Here is a 21,607-nt window from a genome sequence, read left to right on the forward strand (position 1 = left end):
TTTAAATCGATTATCAGATCTAGCCAGTATACCAGGTGGGGGTTTCAATCCAGTTTGACAGCAAAACCTAAGATCTGCATAAAGTTGGCAATTAACCCGCATGAGGGACCCGCACATGCAGTCAGAGCTCTGCCACTGAACCATCTCCCCTATCAAGTAGGGCGGTTAGGGAAGCGCACGGAGTTCCAGTTCCCACACCCGTGAGCAGTTTGCAAATTACCTTATCTACATTTTGACACCTTTTGGGGCTCTGTTCCTCCCATATTCCTATCTCCAGTAATCCCACGACACTTTCCAAATCAGTCACTTTCTCCCCAACTAAATAGACCCTAATGTCTCTCTATGGGCAGTGACGTCAGAAGTTTTTGTTCACTTTGGGCACCAGGCAATCTCAGGAATTCACTGCAGTGATTCACAAGCAAACAGGTCTACCTGTGATCACGAAGAGATACCACTGTTTCTCTTTTTTTTTTTTTTAATTTTTTTTTTATTATTACTTATTTATGATAGTCACAGAGAGAGAGAGGCAGAGACACAGGCGGAGGAAGAAGCAGGCTCCATGCACCAGGAGCCCGATGTGGGATTCGATCCCGGGTCTCCAGGATCGCGCCCTGGGCCAAAGGCAGGCGCCAAACCGCTGCGCCACCCAGGGATCCCGAGATACCACCGTTTCATACTTCTTGCCAGTTATTTCCTTTGCTTTAAAGTACAGGCTGATAGGACATACTTTAAATTATCTCAGTAAAAATCTCGTGAACTTTTAAAGCCTATGGTTTTCCCTCTGTAGGTTTTCCTGTGAGAGGATGAATAGTTCAGAGGCTGAAATACGAAGCACCGACACGATACCTAAGGGTCATGATGACTAAGGATGCAGATATTTTTAAGTTTAATCCTAACATCCAAGCTCACTTTAAGATACAACCTTCTTTTATAAAATTAACCTGATATTTAAAAAACGGATAGCCGAAAGGTTTAGTGAAGTTACTGAAATACAAAGGGAGCTAAATATCATGATGAATATGAACAAAACAAAACAAAAAGCTCAAATGGATTACCGCTCTAGTACTTACCAAGTGCCACTTTCAAATTTGTAATTTACTCTCTCCGGATCTGAAAACCTGTGACCTAAAAATGAGAACACAGAAGTCCTCGTTTTAGCTACTAAGGAGACAGAGCTGTGGGAGGGCTTTCAAGGGTATACAAGGAAAACATGGCAGGAGGGGATTCTGGGTTTGCAGCTGTTACAACAGCAATACTTACTATAAGGCTCTGAAATCATTGCTAAAATTATATTCCCCATATCTTCAACTTGGGAGGCTCCATACCTGGAGACCAAACTATTCTTCTCAAAATTTAAACCTGGGATATCAAGTTAAGGAAACATCTCGAGGAAGTAAAGTGAAGTGCTTCTAACCCAAGGGTTAATGCACACAAAGCCAAGAAGCCAAGTAAAATGCCTCGAAGACAGAGCATTATTTGAAATCACAGAAGGGCCGCTTCGTGTCAGTCTGAACCTCACCCACACTTCCTAGAGTCTCCAATAACTGTCCTGGGTAAATATAGAGTAAAATGGCCAAAACAATCCTGTCCTGAGGCACCTCCAGTAGTAACATTTGTTTATTGAGGGGCACCTGGGTCCTGGCTCAGTGGTTGAGCATCTGCCTTTGGCTCAGGTCACGATCCCAGGACCCTGGGATCAAGTCCCTGCATGGAGCCTGCTTCTCCCTCTGCTTCTCTGTGTCTCTCATGAATAAATAAAATCTTTAAGAATAAATAAAATTTCTATAATTGAGTAGTAGCAAATGCATGAAATACTAAGCACTTTCATTTAGTGTTGAACCATGAAGTATACACCAGAGCAGTAAATTCCATGCCCCTGTTATCTTTATAGCATATGCAAAGCAATGAACACGTGGACTTAAAGACATGGTTATATAGTCAAGACCATGAGGTATCAAATGGCTTTTTTAGGCTGTTTGAAAAAAAAAAAAAAGACACTTCAGATTACTGATGACACCATTTCTGGAATGCCACTCTTACTGAGAACTTCCCTACTGGAAGAATTTTAGAGCCGTATAGGATAGTCCTCTTAGATGGCAAATTCATAGAAATAATTTAAACACTCAGAGCTAACAATGGCCAACGTGGGATTTGACCAAGTGAATACATGTTTTGGGGAAGCCAGAAAACAGGCTTTTAAGAAGCTGAAGGGTGAAACCAGAAGCGATTTCCAGCAAGCTTTATTAACTTATAATCTCTCTAAAATAAGCATGTATTTTTATGAAGAAGCTAACGGTTATTTAAATGTTTAATTTTATTTTTAAGTTTTGATACTATAGTCACACTCTGCATTGTGTGTAAATTTGCATAAATTTCGTGACGTAGTACAATGCATACAACAGGTAACACTCTGGGACGTTGTCTTTTCTCGAGGTTTTTTTTTTTCCTTTTTTTTTTCTTTCTTTCTTTTTTTTTTTTTTTCCTCAAGTTTAAAAGGAAGAGTTACCTGGGGAGGTGGTTATTAGAACGTTTGCCTTTATTTTAGTTTTTTTTTCTTTTAGTTTCTAACTGATGTTTTATAAGGGTAAAAAATGAAGACAGACATCAAAGTACTACTTCCCTGCAATCAGAGGACACAAGGTTAAGACAGTTCAGAGAGCTCCCTTCCACCAAGCATTATAGCCAACATCTTAAGAGTTAACTCAATGAGCAATATCCCTTTCCATTTCATCCCTACACACCCTTCACCCCACCTCTTGCTTCACTAAGGAGACATTGTTTTCCCACTGCGCTGGGCAAATTCACTTTGGGTTGTCCCTCATCCAGCTACACTTCTCTGCAGTTCAACATGCCACAGGTAGAAATACAGCCATAAGTTCCTTGGCAAATTACTGAACCCCACTAAACTTCAGCTTATCTGAGAGGCCAAAGCTGTGATAATCTTTACCTCCCTGGGCATTTTTGTGAAGATTACATGAGATAAAACAAGCCCAGGGCACAAAGCAGGCATTATAAAAAGTGATGTCCTCCCCCTCTTCCTAGAACCCTTGGGTGGCCAACTTTCATAACCCATGACAATCATACTTTGAGGGGTCATTCACCAGATGTCTTATTTGTATACTCACAGGATAACAATCAAGCTGACTTGGTAGATAATTTCTGCATTTCCCCACCCCCTGAAATCCCACCCTTTACATCATCTAGTGATGAAATAAATTCGCTGCCCGCTAAGGGATTAGAAAAACCACCCCAAGAGATGCTCAAGCAACAGAGCAAGGAGCATGGGTTGGGTCATTAAAATGATTACGGGGCGGGGTGGGGGTGGGGGCATTGCTGGCCCATTTGGTAGAGCATTGTGACTCCTGAACTCAGGGTTGTACATTCAAGTCCCACAGTGGGCATAGAGATTACTTAAAAATAAAAATCTTAAAAATTAAAAAAAAAAAAAGGATGGAATGATTATCCACAGAAGGTATACAATAAAGTATTAATCCAGTGTTGTTTTCAAGGAATATGATGACAGGACAGAGAAACAAGAGCCAAATGATAAAGATATTTTGGGGAGACAACTGCCCTAAATGTTCTGGCGAGGCAGGTGTGGGGGTGGGAGGGCTTTAAGAGTCTTTATGGGGAAAAAAAAAAAGAGTCTTTATGGAGGGGATCCCTAGGTGGCTCAGTGGTTTAGCGCCTGCCTTTGGCCCAGGGCGCGATCCTAGAGTCCCGGGATAGGGCTCATCGCGTTGGGCTCCCTGCATGGAGCCTGCTTCTTCCTCTGCCTGTGTCTCTGCCTCTCTCTATCGTGAATAAATAAAATCTTAAAAAAAAAAAAAAAAAGAGAGTCTGTATGGAACTAGGAAGGATTAGCTGTGAGTAACCATAGTTTATCACACAAACGCTGCCACCAAACAGTCCTTGGGTACGCTGTGATTCTAATAATGCCTTTAGCCTTGTCAGGGGCTACACAACAGAGTCAAGACAAAAATATCCAAAAAACGGAGAGCAATCCCATTGAATAAATCACCATTTGTTTCAACCTTTACACTACTGCCACATAGACCAGATAATTCTTTGTTGGGGTATGTGTGGGGGGGGGTGGGGGATGGGTCTTGTGTATTATAGGATTTTTACTAGCATGCTGGTCTCTATCCACCCCAGTTATGACTAAAAGGATCTCCAGGCATAGTCAAATGTCTCCGAATGGGCAAAAATCACCCCAGGTTGAAAATCATTAGTAGAGGCAAACAGTTCCCAGTTGTTCCAGCTTCACCTCTTACTATCTACTGATCAGAGAAAGCTCTTATATATGAGACCATTACTGAACAGATTTTCAAGAAAATTTGCCAAAGAAACACCACCTACAAACCCAGTAAAGTGCTTTCTCAAAGCCCGTCAGTACACGCGCGCGCGCGCGCGCGCGCGCGCACACACACACACACACACACACACACACACCCCCTCTCTACCTTTGGAAATGAAAGAAAAGGGGATCCCTGGGTGGCTCAGCGGTTTGGCGCCTGCCTTTGGCCCAGGGCGCGATCCTGGAGACCCGGGATTGAATCCCACATCGGGCTCCCGGTGCATGGAGCCTGCTTCTCCCTCTGCCTGTGTCTCTGCCTCTCTCTCTCTCTCTCTATCATGAATAAATAAATAAAATCTTTTTTTTTAAATAAAATCTTTAAAAAAAAAAAAAGGAAATGAAAGAAAAAACACAGAAGTCAACCCGTGGTCCTCAGCCTGTTTTTTTGTGAAGCCCAGAAAAAGAGTGGATTTTACATGGCTAAAGGATAGAAAAAAAGAAGACTATGAGCAGAGACCATATGCGGTCTACAAAAATTGAAACTCTTGACCATCTAGACCTTTACTGAAAGTTTGCTGACCTCAGACCAAAGGAATTGCTTGCAGCTGGCCCAAACCAGAGAATGCCACAGGAATGCTTACTGCATCACAACATTTTGTCCCCAAACAGAATATTGGAGGGAAATTAAGCTTTGAGGGAATAGGGGTGGGAGAGGATATCTCACTCCAACCACTGGTTTCTCTTCTCTATAACTAAGAGGTATCTCGCCTTCCTCACCTTTGCTCAGGTGATCCCTCCACGAAGCCCCCGCATCTTCCTAATCCCCTAACCAGTAGGGTCCTAGGTAACTGCCACCCAGCACCGATACTTTCTCTAACTGCGCTGGGCCGCAACCATCCATTTAAGAGCTGATTAGATATTACCATTCCTATAAAATTCTACTGTCTCCTCAACAGGGCTACACGTCTCCCAAGCGCAGGTCCCATCTTCCTCGGATCTCTATCGACAACCACAGCATCTAGCAGGTCTCAGAGTTTATGGACCTAAACGGATGGCATTAAACACCATTTCATGCCAAACACTGGCTGTTTCCTCTGATTTTCCCAATAGCCCTACCAGGTAAACGCTGGTAAAACCAAAAGGATGAAGACATTAGGATTGAGAGAAGCTCCGGAACTCGCCCAGTCTCCTGGCTGGTGGGGGAGAGAGCCGGGGTCACAGTTCAGCTCTGACAGGACGACGGGCACGGAGGTCCCCACACTAAGATAAGCAGCGGTGCTTCTCAAGGTGTGTATAAATGTCAAGGGAAAAAGAATGAGGGCAGCCCGGGTGGCTCAGGGGTTTAGCACCACCTTCAGCCCGGGATGTGATCCTAGGGTCCTGGGATCGAATCCCGAGTCGAGCTCCCTGCTTGGAGCCTGCATCTCCCTCTGCCTGGGTCTCTGCCCCTCTCTGTGTGTGTCTCATGAATAATAATTTAAAATAAATAAATAAATAAATAAATAAGAAAAAGAACGAAAGTAAAAATATAAAGCATACTGTCTGCGTAGACATAGATTAGTAGACGAAGAATTATTTACTGAACTCCACTTTTCAAGGAGGGATATGTTCTAGACACTTGGCTAACTTGGTTCTACATGACACGTCCCAACATGTTTCCCTTCAAGACATCACACACCGGGGATCAGCAGCCCTAAGCTCCTGACAACTTTTAAAAGTCACCCAACCTCCTGCATGCCCAAACCAAAACCCAAACTTACACACACACACACACACACACACACCCTCTCTTCAGAAGGCTTGTTCGATTCCTAATACTTACCAGAATTTAACATGAATAACAGAGTAAAAAAAAAAAAAAAAGTTTTAGTACCAGCTCTTTGCCCTATCAATTTATAATTATATATTGAATTACTTGCTGCACGTCTGATCTTGAGAGAAGGAAAGATGAGTCTTATACCCTCCCGATTTATGGCTCATCATGCAACTTACTCATTCTGCCCCGGAGGCACCACAACAGCACGAACAGGCTTAGCCAGCTTTACAAATGGGAGATGCCAGGAGGAAATGCGGAAGGCTAAAGCCAGACGTGGTGGGAACACCACAAACATCTCAGGCTACAATGGAGCAAAATGCGACACAGACACAGCTTCACGCAGAAATCCAGGCTCTGCCTTTATTTGAATGCAAGGGACGTTTTTCCCTAGCGCCACCTTCAAGTGACATGGATTTCAGGATTCAGTTCAAACTTATATTGGCTGAAGGTGGAATTCAGAAAGCAAGATTTTACAGAGTCCATCAATATAAGCTCATCCATCTCAAGAAAACAAAAGCAAAAACCACCTCTTAAAGGCTTGCCACGATGAGTCAATCCACTCAAGAGTTACCTTTTCTGACTGCCTACAGATGGACACATGTGGTTATAAATTTTCATTTGTAAGTAATCTGTTTTGAAACTAAATTTTTAGTTTATACTCAGAATCACATGTATAAAAATAACAAGCACATTGGGGGATGATCAAGTTTAAGCTACATTGTCGTGACTGCATCCCAATTAAAAATTCTAACCCCAAGCCTTTTTTACCTTGCCACAGACCCTTCGGAAGACCAGTCTGTTTCCTCCCCTTACTCTTATTTAAAACACAATGGCTTAACTGCCAGACGAAGAGCGCTAAAATGCCTATGTTAATGAACAAAGGACTAGCTAACAGGATTCGGGAAGATGGAATTAGTACCCCAAAGAAGAACCAAATTTCCTACAAGTGTGTAAAGGAAAGAAGGGAAAGAAGTGATAAATTACACTTAAATGAGTCACATAATTTTTAAAAATAGGTTCTGGGGCACCTGGGGGGCTCAGTGGCAGAGCATCTGCCTTCAGCTCAGGGCGTGATTCCGGGACCGGGAGGGAGTCCCACACCCCCACACCGGGCTCCCTGCAGGGAGCCTACTTCTCCCTCTGCCTCTTTCTGTATCTCTCATGAATAAATAAAATCTTTAAAAAAATAAAAATTAAAAAATTAAAAATAGGTCCTATAAATAACCTTCTAGGTTTTAAAGTGAGCTCTCAAAGAAGCAAATCAAGAATATAACTAGGAGTCATGGCAACAATAGCTTTTTCATACCAGTAATAAAATTCTGGGGGGGGGGGGGGGGAATCTAAAACCATAGTTTCGACTCTATTCCTCAGAAGCTTACTCTTTCCAAGAGTAAAAACAGTAAGACCCGTCATAACAAATACTACTTCAGGAGGTATTAGTGTAACAAAACACAGAACTGACAACTCGACTGTACCCTCAAAGAAAGAAAAAAAGAGAAGTAGGGGCTAATGCAACAAAAGAGTGACCATTTTTACTTTAGTTAAAAAAAAAAAACACTTCTGTGGGATAAACAAATTAGGAGAGAAAGAAACTAAGAAAGCAAGTGTTCTAATACCTTCTAAATCAAACCAAAAAATTATCCTGAAATTCCCAAACTCCTATTTTAAAAGAATATTGTTTTATAATAAAAACAAACCACACAAAATTAACAAAACTGTGAGTGCTGGCCAAGAATATACAGTCTCTCCAGTCACTTACGATAGACCACAAGCCAGAGTATCTGTGGATTTGGCTGCTATCACGCCGACGTGATGCCAAAGATAATTCCTCCCCCTGCAGCTAACAAGGTCAACTACTAACCGAGCTTAACTGTACACTTGGCGATATTTAAAATCCCTTTCATACGCAAAAAGGTCCCAAGGAGGCTTCAGCACTTCCCTCCCCTCCTCAGGCAGGGCAGGGGGTTTATGCAATTGTAAAGACCCGGTTCCGTGGGTCAGAACAGGCAGAGTGAGCCAACCCCGGCTTTGCGAGGAGGGAAGCAAAATCACCTGCAAGATCAGCCGCGGCCACCCGGGCTGAGGGTTTTAAAGGTCTGTATCCCACCTCACTCAAAGTTCAATGTTTTTAAGTGTAAGACGGTTTAAATAAGGTCTTAAATCAGGAAGGATGTCCTTTTAAGTCCTCGGAAGCTGCTTTTCTTCATCCGAGACCCCCTAGCAACCCAGTGAGGCTCCAGGGATCACAGTCCACGTGGGAAAGTGGCTGCGTGGGCGTAGGTCCTGCCCATGGTAAGACAGGAAAAAAGGGAGGCTGCGGGGTACGCTAGGTTCACCCCCAACGAGTAGGTCTCCAGTGCCCGTGTTCTTCACCACTCTGCTATTAAGGTTTCTAGCTTCATCTTTAACGTATGGGAAAAATAGGCCAGTGTCACGGTGTCGGCACGTGGGTACACACGCATCCTTCACCCCCATCAGAAGTGGCCCAACAGCCGCCCCCCCCACACACACACACCTACTGACCCTCAGACGGGCAGACAAGAGTAGTTTAGGGATTTTTTTTTCTTTTTATCCTGACAGTGGAAAACTGCACTAGTCAACTGGCCTTTGCTAATGATACACAGCACACACACACGCAACTGGATAGAAATTTTACAAAATCAATTCCCCTTTCTTGCCGAACACTCCTTGGGTCATTATGTGCTCAGGAAACACAACATGAACTTACAAGGGACGTCCTCTGTGTTAAGACCCAGCCCCACCCTCAAATGAACTTTATAGATTCCAGAATATTATCCCCTGGTCAAGGGGCACGATTTTTACATCAGAATGATTCTGGCTCAAATGCTGGCGATTCCACTTAAAACCTCTAAGTCTCAGTTTCCCCAGCTGTAAAAAGGAGAGGACGTTCCTCTACCGGTTGTTAGGAGGCTGCTGGTGGCATACAGGGTGAGCACCTAACTCCCTCGTTTTCTTTTACCTGCTCTCCTTACATGGTCAAGACTTTATTAAAAAGTTCTTATTAAGCTTGACAAAGTAAACACCATGGAAAAGGTCTTGATTAGTGAGAATAAGTTAGTTTGTGAATCACAAAGCCAAGAAAACATGGGAAAAAAAAAAAAAGAAAACATGGGTTAAGAAGACTGGAGGAAAAAAAAACAAAAAACAAAACAAAACAAAAAAAAAAGACTGGAGGAAGTAATTCCATCTACCATGCGGGGGAATAGGGTTGCTCTTCTTTTAAAATGGATAAAAGAAGACATTCATACAAACAGTCCCATATTTGAAATGTCTTTTTCACAGAAGAAAACCAGCATAAATTCCCTGCAAAAAAAATCAAAGAGAACTCCTCCCTCCCTCCCTCCACACCCCCAAAAAAACAAGGGGCACCTGAGTGGCTTAGATGGTTAAGCATCTGCCTTGGGCTCACTCAGACCATGATCCCAGGGTCCTAGGATGGAGCCCCGCGTCGGGCTCCCCGCTTTTCAGAAGTCTGCTTCTCCCTCTGTGTATACTCACTGTCAAATAAATAAAATCTAAAAGAAAAAAAAAATCAGATATCCTAATTCCTATTTTCACACCCTTAGCATCTCACCTGATTAAATAAAAAGCTTACAAAACGCTACCCCCAGTTCACCTGCTAACAGAGGTCTTCTCTCCTGCGACCACATACTTTAAAACACAGGTAACAAAACGGCAACTTGAAGAACTCCTAAGTGGTCTCAGAACCAACTTGAGGACAAAAGAGGGAAATAAGTGCTAAAACTAAGGACTAGAACCGCATTCAAGAAATTCCTAAACCCTTTATTTCATCAAAGGAGTCCTACTTTTTCATTTACATAGCTGCTGGTGGTTTACAAAGCTTTCCTTTTGGGAGTTTTGGTTCTGGGAGTTTGGGGAGTACAGGAGCTAAAAGTGAGGCTTGGAAAAGGCAAATAACTTTCCTTCCCAAGAGCCTCTCCCTCTCCCGGTTTACCTGGTTGAACAGGTAATCCCTCAGGAGCAAATGACTCCCCATCTACTTGGCAAAACCACTGAGGAGGTGTAATGTCCACCTCAACGTTTCCAAATTCAGTGTCATTTCCCCATCAGAAAGGGAAATATTTAGTGATTTGAAAGAGCACGACTCTTCAGACACTGTAGAAATGCTCAGCATAGAGAAGGGCGAGTGCATAGTCAAATTGGGTAGGATTGTTTTTGACCTGGGGACTTTGGTGGCCCGGTCAAGGAAATAATGTTTCCTCTCAACATGAGTCATAAAATAATTGATCACAGCTGCAATGTGGGGGGGGGGGGGGGGGGGGGACACTGACAGGAAAGCTTAAGAATCCTTACCTATTAAATGGGAAATAAATATGCAGATAAAACACTAATAAAAAGTTAATATTAAAATTCTATTTTCTGGGTGGTAATAACACCGTAAATCCAACACTCTTCCAATGTAAGCCCAAAGTAGGATATAATTAAGAAATTTAAGAAATAGAAAATGCCCTATTTTTTTCCAGTGAATGCATTATTAAGTGGCGATGAGCTCCTTCTCCATAGTTCAAGTGCCTGAAATGGAGACCAAGTTATTAGCTTTATTCACAATTAATTTGTTTACTATAGGCAAGTATTTCCGATTTTCATCTTCATGGCACTTGAAAAAAGAACTACTGGGGATCCCTGGGTGGCTCAGTGGTTGAGCACCTGCCTTGGGCCCAGGGCGTGATCCTGGAGTCCCACACTGGGCTCCCTGCATGGAGCCTGCTTCTCCCTCTGCCTGTGTCTCTGCCTCTCTCTGTGTGTCTCTCATGAATAAGTAAATAAAGATCTTAAAAAAAAAAAAAAAAAGAAAAGAAAAGAAAAAAAAAAAACCTACCAACAAATAATTGTAGAGCTGGAATTAAAATGAATGACAAAAGCAAACAAATCAGCAAAGCATCACATCTATTCACTTAAATGTCAGATAGTTCAATTTTTTAATTTAAAAAGTACTATATGCTGGTGTGTAGATAATAAAGCACAGTGCAAGTAAAAAAGTCCAGTTTACTACACTGAAAATGTTTACTATCCCAAATTTTATTCATGTGAAGGTCTTAAAAAGAAACTGAGGAGAAAAAACAAACAAAAACAAAACAAAACAAAACAGATGAACTTTTATTAAGTTTTCCCTGAACTGTCAACACATTGAGAAAACTGAAAAAACCCAAATGTAAGAACCTCTTGCTTGTAGCTATGGAAATTTTTACCAGCATGTGACCTATAATCACTAAGGGAAGATGGTTTTTGCCAAAAAGAGGCTACCGAATAGACAAGAATAAACAATTCTTGATACACTGCTTTTTCTACTCAAGTTGTCTTTTTCTAAATTAGATAACTTAATTAGATTTTCCTTCCACCTATTTTTTTTTCTAGGTTTTTTTGGTTCTCTGTTTCATCTATCTTAGACTTCCCTGTAAGTCTGTAAATCTGTGAGCAAATAATATTTGTTGTTTAAGCCACCGTCTAATAGAATCTTTATGGTAGCCCTAGCCGACTACTATAGCATTTGAACCAACAAAACAATTAGTAAGAATTTTTTTGCTGTCTCAACCTTTTAATTCTTACACGAACCCCCTCAAAATGAGCTTAATACACACCCCCTCTCCCCAGCACTAATGATGCTAAAGCAAATTTCCAGCTAACTACTTCCAGAAAGAAGGCAGACACAATGGATTTGACCGGCTTACAAAGGGTTGGGAAAAAAACGTACAAACAGTATTTTCCAATCAGAAAAAGAAATTTTGAAATAAAACAAGAATCAGGCTTCAGCTCCTGAAAAGAATGAGTAAGTTTAAGAATAAACATCTATAACCCACAAGTTCCTGAAAGTAACTTAAATCCGACTTCAAGTTCGTTCTCATAGTGGCTTTGGGTGAGTTGCCCAACTCTTCTATTACTCAATTTCACATCTGATGTTGGCACATGACTGCTTATTAGTTAGCACTTTAAAGACTTACTGGATGAAAGATGATGCGTCAGTCATGACTACGAGATTAGTGATTATAAAATTTACTTTTATAATACACAGTGCATCAAATATACTATCCTGGTAATGAAAGAATTTGGGGGTAAAACATCAACCTCATTTTACCATCTCAAAAGATGACTCATTATAGTCACCACAATCTCATGTGTATTTAAGAAACCCAAGGAAGGTTAAAAGGAGTACCCATGAAAATATTTGTAAACAGCAAATACCCACTACTTAAAAAAAATTTGTATCCATTCAAAAGAGGTCAAAGTAAGCCCTAAAACCAGGAAAGTCAAGAACAAGTAGCCTTAGAATCAGTATCAGAGAAGGTGGTCTCTACATTCTCCATCAACAACAACAAAAATCAAACACTCCCATAATACAAACTTCAATTCTGTTTAAATGCGTTCAACTCACAAAAATCCAACTCTAAATCCATCTAACTAAATGCCTGTAATTGTACTATTAGTTCTTCCTAATACAACAGATAAATTTTGGACAGGGTATTTCATTCATACACTCACAAAGTAAAAAAAATATATATATACATATATATATTAGAGGTGGGGCAGCTGGGTGGCTCAATCAGTTAAGCAACGGACTCTTGACCTTGGCTCAGGTCAGAATCTCAGGGTCGTGAGAAGGAGCCCTAAGTCTGGCTCTGTACTCAGTGAGGAGTCTCTCTTGGAGATTCTCTCTCTCCCTCTTTCTCTGCCCACTGCCCTCCCTACATTCTCTCTGTAAAATAAATTTTTTTTTTTTTTTAAATTTTAGGGGCCCCTGGATGGCTCATTTGGTTGAGCCTCCGACTCCTGGTTTAGGTTCAGGTCATGATCTCACGGATCATGGGATCAAGCCCTGCCTAGGTGCCCAGCTCAGTGGGGGAGTCTGTTTTAAGATCCTCTCCCTCTGCCCCTCTCTCCACTTCAACTCCCGTGCACACACTCTCTCAAATCAATCTTTTAGAAAACATTTTAAATCTCTTGTATGGCCATTTTATCTGGAGCTACCTTTTCAAATGATTCTTGGGTAATCACTTAAAGGATACACTCTGTCATTGCTGCAACATCCAGTTTATCAATGTCAGGTGAGCCAGGGCAACACTTCTTGAATTCTTTTCGGAGGTCAAAAAAGGAATAGAAGCATTCAGGCAATAATACATTCTGAGGAAGGACAAGGTAGACACTGTTAACTAGATGAATTTAGTTCAATGGATCTTTAATAATTAGAAACCTAAGAATTAAATGGAAGTATATTTTACCACAATTAAGTTTTTAAAAATCAAATATGAGTGACATTATTTTCTAGCACAGTATCATATCCTATATACAAGTATCATGGGAAAAAATGATCTTACTTTAAGGTAATAGGTTACATTTGTGTTCCATCACGCGTTCCATTCAAAATTCTTTTCAAGCTATAATACATTTGGGCTGTCATATTTCCTGACTGATAGAACTACACACTTTTCAGCCATACCCACCTGTGTATTTTCAGGCAGCAATATCAGTCAGCCCTTTCAGTTCTCATAAAGACACCTATGTTTAGTGTCTACCTAGATACTGGATTCAGTCACAAAACATAGTATTTTTAAATATTGGTTTTGTATAATACAGATTTTCTGTACTGAAATCACAGTAAGATAGCAAATTCCTAATTACCCAAAAAGGATGATTTTTGTGCCAAGTTAACAGTTCCACATTTTTCCCCCGACCAAGATTGTGGCTATAAATGAGAACTCAAATTAGACTTAAAAGATACCACAAATCTCAAGTGCAAAGGAGAAATAGTTACCTGCCGTTCTCAGCTACTAGCACCACTCTTGTGGTTATTAAGCACGTTCAACTGTTTGGGCAAATATTATACTATTATGTTTTTGCTTCTCCTAGTGGGAGGGGGAGACCCCACACTGAATAACTTTGAAAGATCAATTCTTTAAAACTGAATTCAGATTTTTCTTAAAATCTCAGAATCGTTTCTATTCACTCACTGGGAATTTCTACCCCTCTATACATTAGAAAGTCAAGGAAATAAAGACTGTTTAATGTTTGCAACCTGTAACATTTACGCAATAATGTCTCTTTCTTCCAGATTTCCAAAGTGGATTCTATCAGATGTAGACCTGCTTCTGCTATATTTAAAATAGATATCAGGGCACTCGGCTGGTAAAGCATATCACGTTTGATATTGGGGCTGTGAGTTCCAGCCCCACACTGGGTGTAGGGATTACTTTAAAAATCTTTAAAAAATAAAATAAAATAAATATTGTACCATGGTCAGTTACCGAGAAAATGGTGAATCTTCAAAATTACCTACAAAAATGCTCATTTAAGAGCTGTTGATAACTCACATGTTTAACAATAAAAGATTAGTTTAAATTGCTGTAACCACGTAAAATATATTTCTTATGAAAGATATTGATGTTAAAAAAGGAAGATACTGAGGTTATATTAAATTATAAAGTAGGCTAAAAAGTGTAGTATAAATGCTCCTTGTAAAAATAGAAAGAAGCTTTCTGCTTTTCTACAGAAACCTGGAAAAATATTTTCAAATATGTTCATATTAGAGAAAAATACAGTTTTCTGAATGGCAAGATTATTTTACCATTTTCCTTATTTTTTCTTAATAAATAGAATTACTTTATGATACTAAACTAGTTTCTTGTTTTCGGATACTACATTGTTTTAGGTTTCTTTATCACAATCCTAATAGAAGTGACTCAGGAAAATATGGGGTTTTCCCATTTTTAAAGCAGTCCCTCTAAAATAATAAAAACAGCTGTTTTCCTCCAGCCCAACAGGGAAAGGATTAAGTTTTATGCCTCTCTATAGGAGTTCGGGGGGAGTGAAAAAAAAATCCTTATCTATTTCTGGATCAAGGGCATAACAACTGGTCTAGCATGAGTGAAACACACTTCCCCCTTTTAATGGAACAATTACTGACACTGCTGTAAAAGGAGTGGTTTTCTCAACTCTTAAGATATAGAAACTTGAATTTCTCCTTCAGACTTTTGAAATTGTCATGTATTTAACATGTATCTTTCCATTTCTTCCCTAGTGAGGTCAAAAAGGGAAGTCTGCACTGACTAGCCATGATACTTGTGACATCAAATGTCAGTCTAGAGCTTTCTTTGAAGACTTGCCTCATCCAGTTTCCTTAAAAATATTTCACTTTTCAAGTGCAGTATTTGCCTACCCACAATAAAAAGTTACAGCTCAAGCTAATTACGTTGATAAGATCAACTATATTAGCAATGATTGGCTACACTGGGCCTGCCCTCTGTGCTCTCCATTTCCTCACAGCCCCTCGGTATCCTTCCCAGGGAGAGAAATCACAAAGCTGCAGTCAAGTCGTATTTTTCTCACTCCATATTCTTTTCCACATCAGGGAGACTAGCCAAGGTAAAAGATGAGGCTGACCCTACTGTTTCAATACAATATTTAATCAGTTTTGAACATTTGCTAAGTCAAAGTGCAGCAGGCTATAATTAATGTTTCACTAGTTATATGGCTAAGTCTCTACCCAGTACAAAGCTCTTTAATGAATTAGTTACAATTAAGATTTCATTGAACTTTTTGCTTTGCTCCTTCCTTTCTAGGATAAGGCATTTTCCACACAGAGGAGATTACAAGGTCTTAAAAATGGAAAAGTCAATGTTCTCTCCTACTTGCTAGTAAATGAAATGTCAAAGATTCAGCTAATATGCTCCGGAAAAGGGAGACTAGGTCAAAACTCAACATCAAGAGAAACTTTAATTAAGTCACCACAAAGCATCTATAAAATTACCCGCCATCTCAAATAACCTCTATTGAAGGGTCATGAATATTTTTGTGGTAAAATATCCATAACACCGGATTTTGACATCTAAGTGTACAGTTCAGTGGCATTAAGTACATTCACATTGTTATCAAACCATCACCACCATTCTTTTGTCATCTTCTCAAGCTGAAATCCTGCCGTGAAACAGTAACTCCCAACATGCATCTTTTTAAAATGGAGATACTTGGATAAACCATTAAAAAAAAATAAGGTATAAAAAAAAAAAAAGCCTCCGGTCACTCCCAAAAGTCCAATCATTCCCTGAGAAGCCAGCACACTGACCTTCTTGGAAGCCTCAGGATGTAGGATTTGCCGGACATGAAGCTGCCCATCAGTACAGAGGCAGAAGGAGGTTCCGACCCCAATATTCAGCTCGTTGCTTACGGACTGGTTAAACTGAAAACGAGACACAGCGACGCAACTGATGCAGGATTTCCAAAGTGGCCCCACGTGTTGATAACCGAGGAACACCGCGCTCCGCTAGGGGGGCGGGGGGCTGGGGCAGCTCCCTTCCCACAAACCATCTAAGGGACCTTTAGCTGGGAAAGCTTTCCAATCAACCCACATTTCCCGGACAGGAGAATTCAGTATCTATATCGGCCCGCCCGTCCCCTCTTCCGTTTTTGCAACAAATCCACATTCAAGACTTTTAAGTCGGGTCCTCGTTTCATCAGCAGGTTGCCTTCAGATTACATCATTCCCCGCTGTTACTTTATGTTTGTATGTTCCGAGATTAAGAAGGATGCCAGCGTCTGATAAACAAACGTGATTAATGGGGAAAGCCTGGCAACCCCAAAAGGAGAACTTTCCCCTAATAATTTGCAACTTGTGTGCTGGGGGTGGGGGCCGGAGAGATCGGACACGCACCTGTGCACAGGTGAGCAGCGCCCCGCCCCGCCCCCGGATCCTGTAACCCGTCAGAACCGCAAAGCAGCCCTAAAGCTGCACTAAGGGGATCCCGCCCGTTGCACGGTGACCCGAACGAGCAGCCCTACAGGTGCGGGCCCCAAACCCAAACCCCGCGGGGGACAGGCGCCGCCGGAGTCAGGGCCTGGGGCGCCAGCATTCAAAGTGCGCTCGTCATTCATTTGGTAAAACCTGACGGGCTCGGGCGCCCCCAGGAATGACCCGAAAAGCAGAGACTTTGGGCCGCGGTCCCGGGGGCTGGGGGGCTGGGAGGGGCGGCGACCCCCAAGCAGAAGGGCCCACCCAGGCCTGCAGGCCGGGTTTGCGCCCCCGCGGTCCGGCGTCCCGCCACCTGCCCGGGGATGCGCCACCTGCCCGGGGCTGTCACCTGGCGGAGGGCTTGGTCCAGCTGCGGCGCGGAGGACAGGCTGTCCGCGTCGATCTTGGTCTCGGCTCTGCAGTCCTCCGTCAGCTCCAACTGATCCGGTCTGACTAGTACTTCGTGCAGCTGCCCCACCTGCAGACGGGAAAGCGGCGGGGTCAGTCCCGCTCCCCAGCTCCGGCGCCCCCCGCGCCCCCCAGCAGAGCTCACCTGCCGCGGGCGGCTCGGGCGGCGGGGCCCGCGCGCCCCGGCCCTGCCCCCACGCGGATCCGGCCGAGCCCCGGGGGTCCCCCGGCTCCGCGCGCCGCCTCCCCACCCGAGCCGGATTTGAGATCAGCCAACCGGGGCCCAAGCCGTCGGCCAACGCGTCCGCCTGCAGCCCGGACCCCTAGGCCTCGGGCCCGGCCTCGTAGGCGGCCCAACCGGAACCCTTGTTTACCGACTCCCCAAACTTGTAGGGCCAACTTCTGGCCCCGTTCCGCTCGTTTGGGCCAGAAACCTGGAGAGAAATACCTTCTTGTTGGCCAGATCCACGACTTTCCACAAGAGCAGGATCAGCTCCTTTTCATCCGAGCCCAGCTTGGCCCCGGTGGCCCCCGCGGTGATCCCAAAAAGCACCACCAGGTAATCCGGAGACGCCGTCATGACGGTAGGCGTGGAGGGGAGAGGGGGGTTGGGAGCGGCGAGGTGGGGCGAGGCCGGGGAGGCCGGTGCCGAAGCCGCTCCTTGGAGAACGAGAAAGAGCGCCCACCCCCTCCGCGCGGCCGCGGGTGCAGAAGCGGTCACCGCCGCCCGGCGCACACCTGGCCGGCGCTCCGCGCCCCGGGCAGGGAGGGGTGGCACGGAGGGCGCGGGAGGCCTGCCCTTTTTGTACGCGGTCGCCCGTGCGTCTATGCAAAAAGCCAGGAGCAGGGCTGCACCCCGGGTGGAGCGCGCAATGGCTGAAAGCTTTTCTGTTTTGGGATGTGGCTCTACCTGCCCGCCCCTTCCCCCTCCCCCACGTGGTGCAGGTAAGAGACACCTGGCGGCGCCGGCCCATTGGCTCCTTCAAACCACGACGTGGCAGCGGTGGGGGAGGAGGCCGCCCGGGGAGCCGGGAGAGAGGGCGGGAGACAATGGCTGGATGAATGGGGAGGGGAGGGCGAGGGGCGGGGAGCGGGGAGCGGGCGGCGGCCACCTCGAGGGCAGCCGTGGCCGGGCGGGGCGGCTGGGGGTGCCGGGGGCGCCGGGGCCGCGGGGAGGCCGGGGTTCTCTTCTCGGGTCGGGGGAGAAGGCCTGGCGCGGGGAGGGGAAAGGAGGCCAGGGGTGAAGCGGGGGGCGGGGTGGAGTGGGCCGGGGGGGCGCGGGGCGCGGGGCGCGGGGGGCGCGGGCCGGGGGGCGCGGGGGCGGGGGGGGCGCGGGGCGCGGGGGGCGCGGGCCGGGGGGCGCGGGGGCGGGGGGGGGCGCGGGCCGGGGGGCGCGGGGGCGGGGGGGGCGCGGGGCCAGCGCTCCTCCGCGTGCGCACCGCGGGCCGAAGCCGGGCCACGCTGCCCCCCCGCGAGGTTCGCGCAGAGCCGCGGGGGTCCCCGCGAGGGCCCCCCGGCACCGGGCGCCCCGCTTCCTCGTCGCTCCACGACGCCCCCCATTGCCCGCGCCGCCCGCGGACTAGCTCCTTCTCCGCCCGCCCCCGCCCAGCGCCCCCGCGGCCGCCCGGCGCGCACGTCGGGGACAGGCGGAGACCACGTGGCGGGCCACGCGCGGGGAGCCCCGGGGCCGACGTCGCCCGAGCTTTACACGCTCCGGGAGCCCGAAGTCCGGGAACAGCGGGGCGCGCAGGGGCGAAGCCGGGGCCGGACCCGGAACCCGTCGGGGCGGGGCGGGGCGGGGGTGGAGTCCGGGGAGCCCCGCGGGCCGGGCGGGGCGGCGCAGGGGGCGGTGCAGGGGGCGGCGGGGCCGGGGACGGGTGCGCTAGCCCTGAGCCTCGGGGGGCGGGGGGGGGGCGGCCTCGCCCCGGGTCCCCGAGCCGCGCTCCCCGCCCGCCGGCGCCGCGGGGGCAGGGATTGCGCGGAGGCGGCGGGGAGGGACCTGGCGGAACCACCCAGCCTGCACTGCAGCGGGCGCGGCCGCCGGAGGAGCCGGTTCCCCGGGGCCCCCCCGCCGGGGTGCGCGGGGCTGGGCGCGCAGGAGGCGGAGAGGGAGGGAGGCACCTGCCCGGCCGGGGTGCGCGGGCCCGGGGGCTGGGTGCGCGAGGGGGAGAGGGAGGCACCTGCACCCGGTGCAGTGCGCGGGGCCGCGGGCCTGGGGGCCGGAGGGGGGGGAGGCACCTGCCCCCACTGCGGTGCGTGGGCCGGGAGAGGGAGGCACCTGCACCCGGTGCAGTGCGCGGGGCCGCGGGCCTGGGGGCCGGAGGGGGGGGAGGCACCTGCCCCCACTGCGGTGCGCGGGCGGGGAGAGGGAGGCACCTGCACCCGGTGCAGTGCGCGGGGCTGGGCGCGGGGGCGGGGTGGGGGGAAGCCCCTGCCCCGCCGCGCCCCGGGGCGTCGGGCGCTCGGGTGGATCCCAGGGCTCTGCTGGGCGCGCCCGTCGGGGCTCCCGCGGCGGGACCCGCGTCTGGGGCGGCCCCTCCCGACCAGGCTCCCCTGCCTGCTTCTGGAAGCTGGTCCCCGGGTTCTGAGGTGTTGGATTTAAATTCTAATTTGTGCAACGAGGAGACGGGGACGAGGATTTCGCGCTGTCCTGGGCGCCCCTGCAGCCCCGGGCCGGGACGCAGCTGGACAGACGCTGGGCACTCCACAAATATTTGTGCAAAGGCCTCAGTGGGCGACACCCACCCATTTTTTGCGGCCCTTGCCTCCTAGCGCGGGTACAGGGTTCGTCTCTGCGAGCGGGAGCCCACAGGGAACCCAAGTCTCCCGGTGGTTAAGAAGAGGAGGTGCTAAGTCTTGCACAGACAAACCTACTTTTGTGAAATACGGCAAATGCACGAGTGCCAAGGGAAGAAAATCTGTGCAACACAGTGCAGTTCTGAATACAAAACTTTTTTTTGTCTCACTATCTAGAATAATTCTAATATAGTGGGAGTGATCAATAGGAGGTGCCTAGAAGAGGGTCCTTGACGAGGGGCCACATTCTACCTGTGGCCTTCACTCAAGACCACACCTAAAACTCCCCAAACAAATGAGAATCTGTTTTGTGTGAGTGTGTGTGAGTGTGAGTGTGTTAGCAGAGACCTAATTGCGCGACCGGCCACACAATAACTTGCCTGTATTCATGAAAGGTTATAAAGGACAAAGACTCAAGAACTGTTCTTTTTATTTACTTATTAGAGGGGAGAGAGCATGAGAGAGATCATGGGGGGGGGGGGATAGAAAGAGAAGCAGACCCCTCCCAGAGCGGGGAGCCCCATGCAGGACTCCATCCAGGAACCCAGGATCACACCTGAGCCAAAGGCACACTCTTACCTGCCTCAGCCACCCAGGTGCCCTGAAGAACTATGTGAAAGGAATTTATGAGACATGACAACTATGTGCCACAGGGATCCTGGACTGGGCAAAAAAATTTTTTTTCTTTTTGCTTTAATGGGCATTATTGAGATAACAGGAAAATTTTGAGTAAGGTCTGTACAATAAAATGAAATTTTATCTGTTAATTTCCTGATATTTATATTACCATGGTTTGGCAGGAGAGTATTTTCTGTGTTAGGAAATCCCCACTCTAGGGAGAAGGAGGAATAATGTATATAATTTTACTCTCAAAAAAAAAAATTACTCTCAAATGATTCCATATATTTGGTATATATGTATATCTAGATGAGACAGAAAATGATAAAGCAAATCTGGCAAAATGTTAACATTGGTGAATCTGAGTGAAGGAATTTTTTTATACTATTCCTTGAAACTTTTAAAGCCTTTTAGAAAAATTTTTAGAGAACTTTTTGCTGCCACCACCATTTGATGTTTAACAAGGCTCTTTCTGATAACTTTCTATGCTAAGCTAATCCCTTCTTCCTGTAGAATGAATCCATTTTCTTTGTCTTTTCCTTAGGGTAAAAAGGAAATAAAGGTCATGGAATTTTTTGTATAACAATCCCAAGTCATTTAAGGGTGTTTTTAAATAACTTTCTTAGATTAAATCACTGCAAGCCCTTGAATCTTTCATTGTGAATCTTTTCTACTTTTAATTCTTTTCCTTTTTTAAAAGGTTTTATTTATTCGTGAGAGACAGAGAGAGGCAGAGACACAGGCAGAGGGAGGGACACCAGGATCCCTGAGGCAGGCTCCCTGGAGGACCCCAGGATCCTGCCCTGAGCCGAAGCCAGCCGCTTAACCAGTGAGCCACCCAGGCATCCCTTTAATTATTTTCCTTACACTCCTAGGACCCTTTTCCTTTTATCACTTTTTATAAATTTTTTTT

The 21,607-nt window shown here is 46.1% G+C and overlaps 1 protein-coding gene across 8 annotated transcripts in view; it reads right to left on the bottom strand.

The window, feature by feature from the left end:
* The window catches only part of ESRP1 (epithelial splicing regulatory protein 1), a 54,342-nt gene extending 36,120 nt beyond the window's left edge, over window positions 1-18,222 (bottom strand). For 7 of the 8 annotated variants that reach the window (XM_072734311.1, XM_072734309.1, XM_072734308.1 and 4 more), the window contains exons 1-6: window positions 17,729-18,221; window positions 17,222-17,350; window positions 16,210-16,323; window positions 13,157-13,271; window positions 1,261-1,359; window positions 1,071-1,125 (exon numbers count right to left, since the gene is read on the bottom strand). In XM_072734311.1, coding sequence (XP_072590412.1) covers window positions 1,071-1,125; window positions 1,261-1,359; window positions 13,157-13,271; window positions 16,210-16,323; window positions 17,222-17,350; window positions 17,729-17,860 — 644 coding nt within the window. In that variant the 5' untranslated portion in view covers window positions 17,861-18,221. Of the gene's footprint in view, window positions 1-1,070; window positions 1,126-1,260; window positions 1,360-13,156; window positions 13,272-16,209; window positions 16,324-17,221; window positions 17,351-17,728 lie in introns of all 8 variants that reach the window. The other variant, XM_026013762.2, reaches the window with a different exon arrangement.
* Window positions 18,223-21,607: the final 3,385 nt, after the last annotated feature.

This window comes from Vulpes vulpes, chromosome 13 (genome assembly GCF_048418805.1).
Source record: "Vulpes vulpes isolate BD-2025 chromosome 13, VulVul3, whole genome shotgun sequence".
Classification (NCBI taxonomy): Eukaryota; Metazoa; Chordata; class Mammalia; order Carnivora; family Canidae; genus Vulpes; species Vulpes vulpes.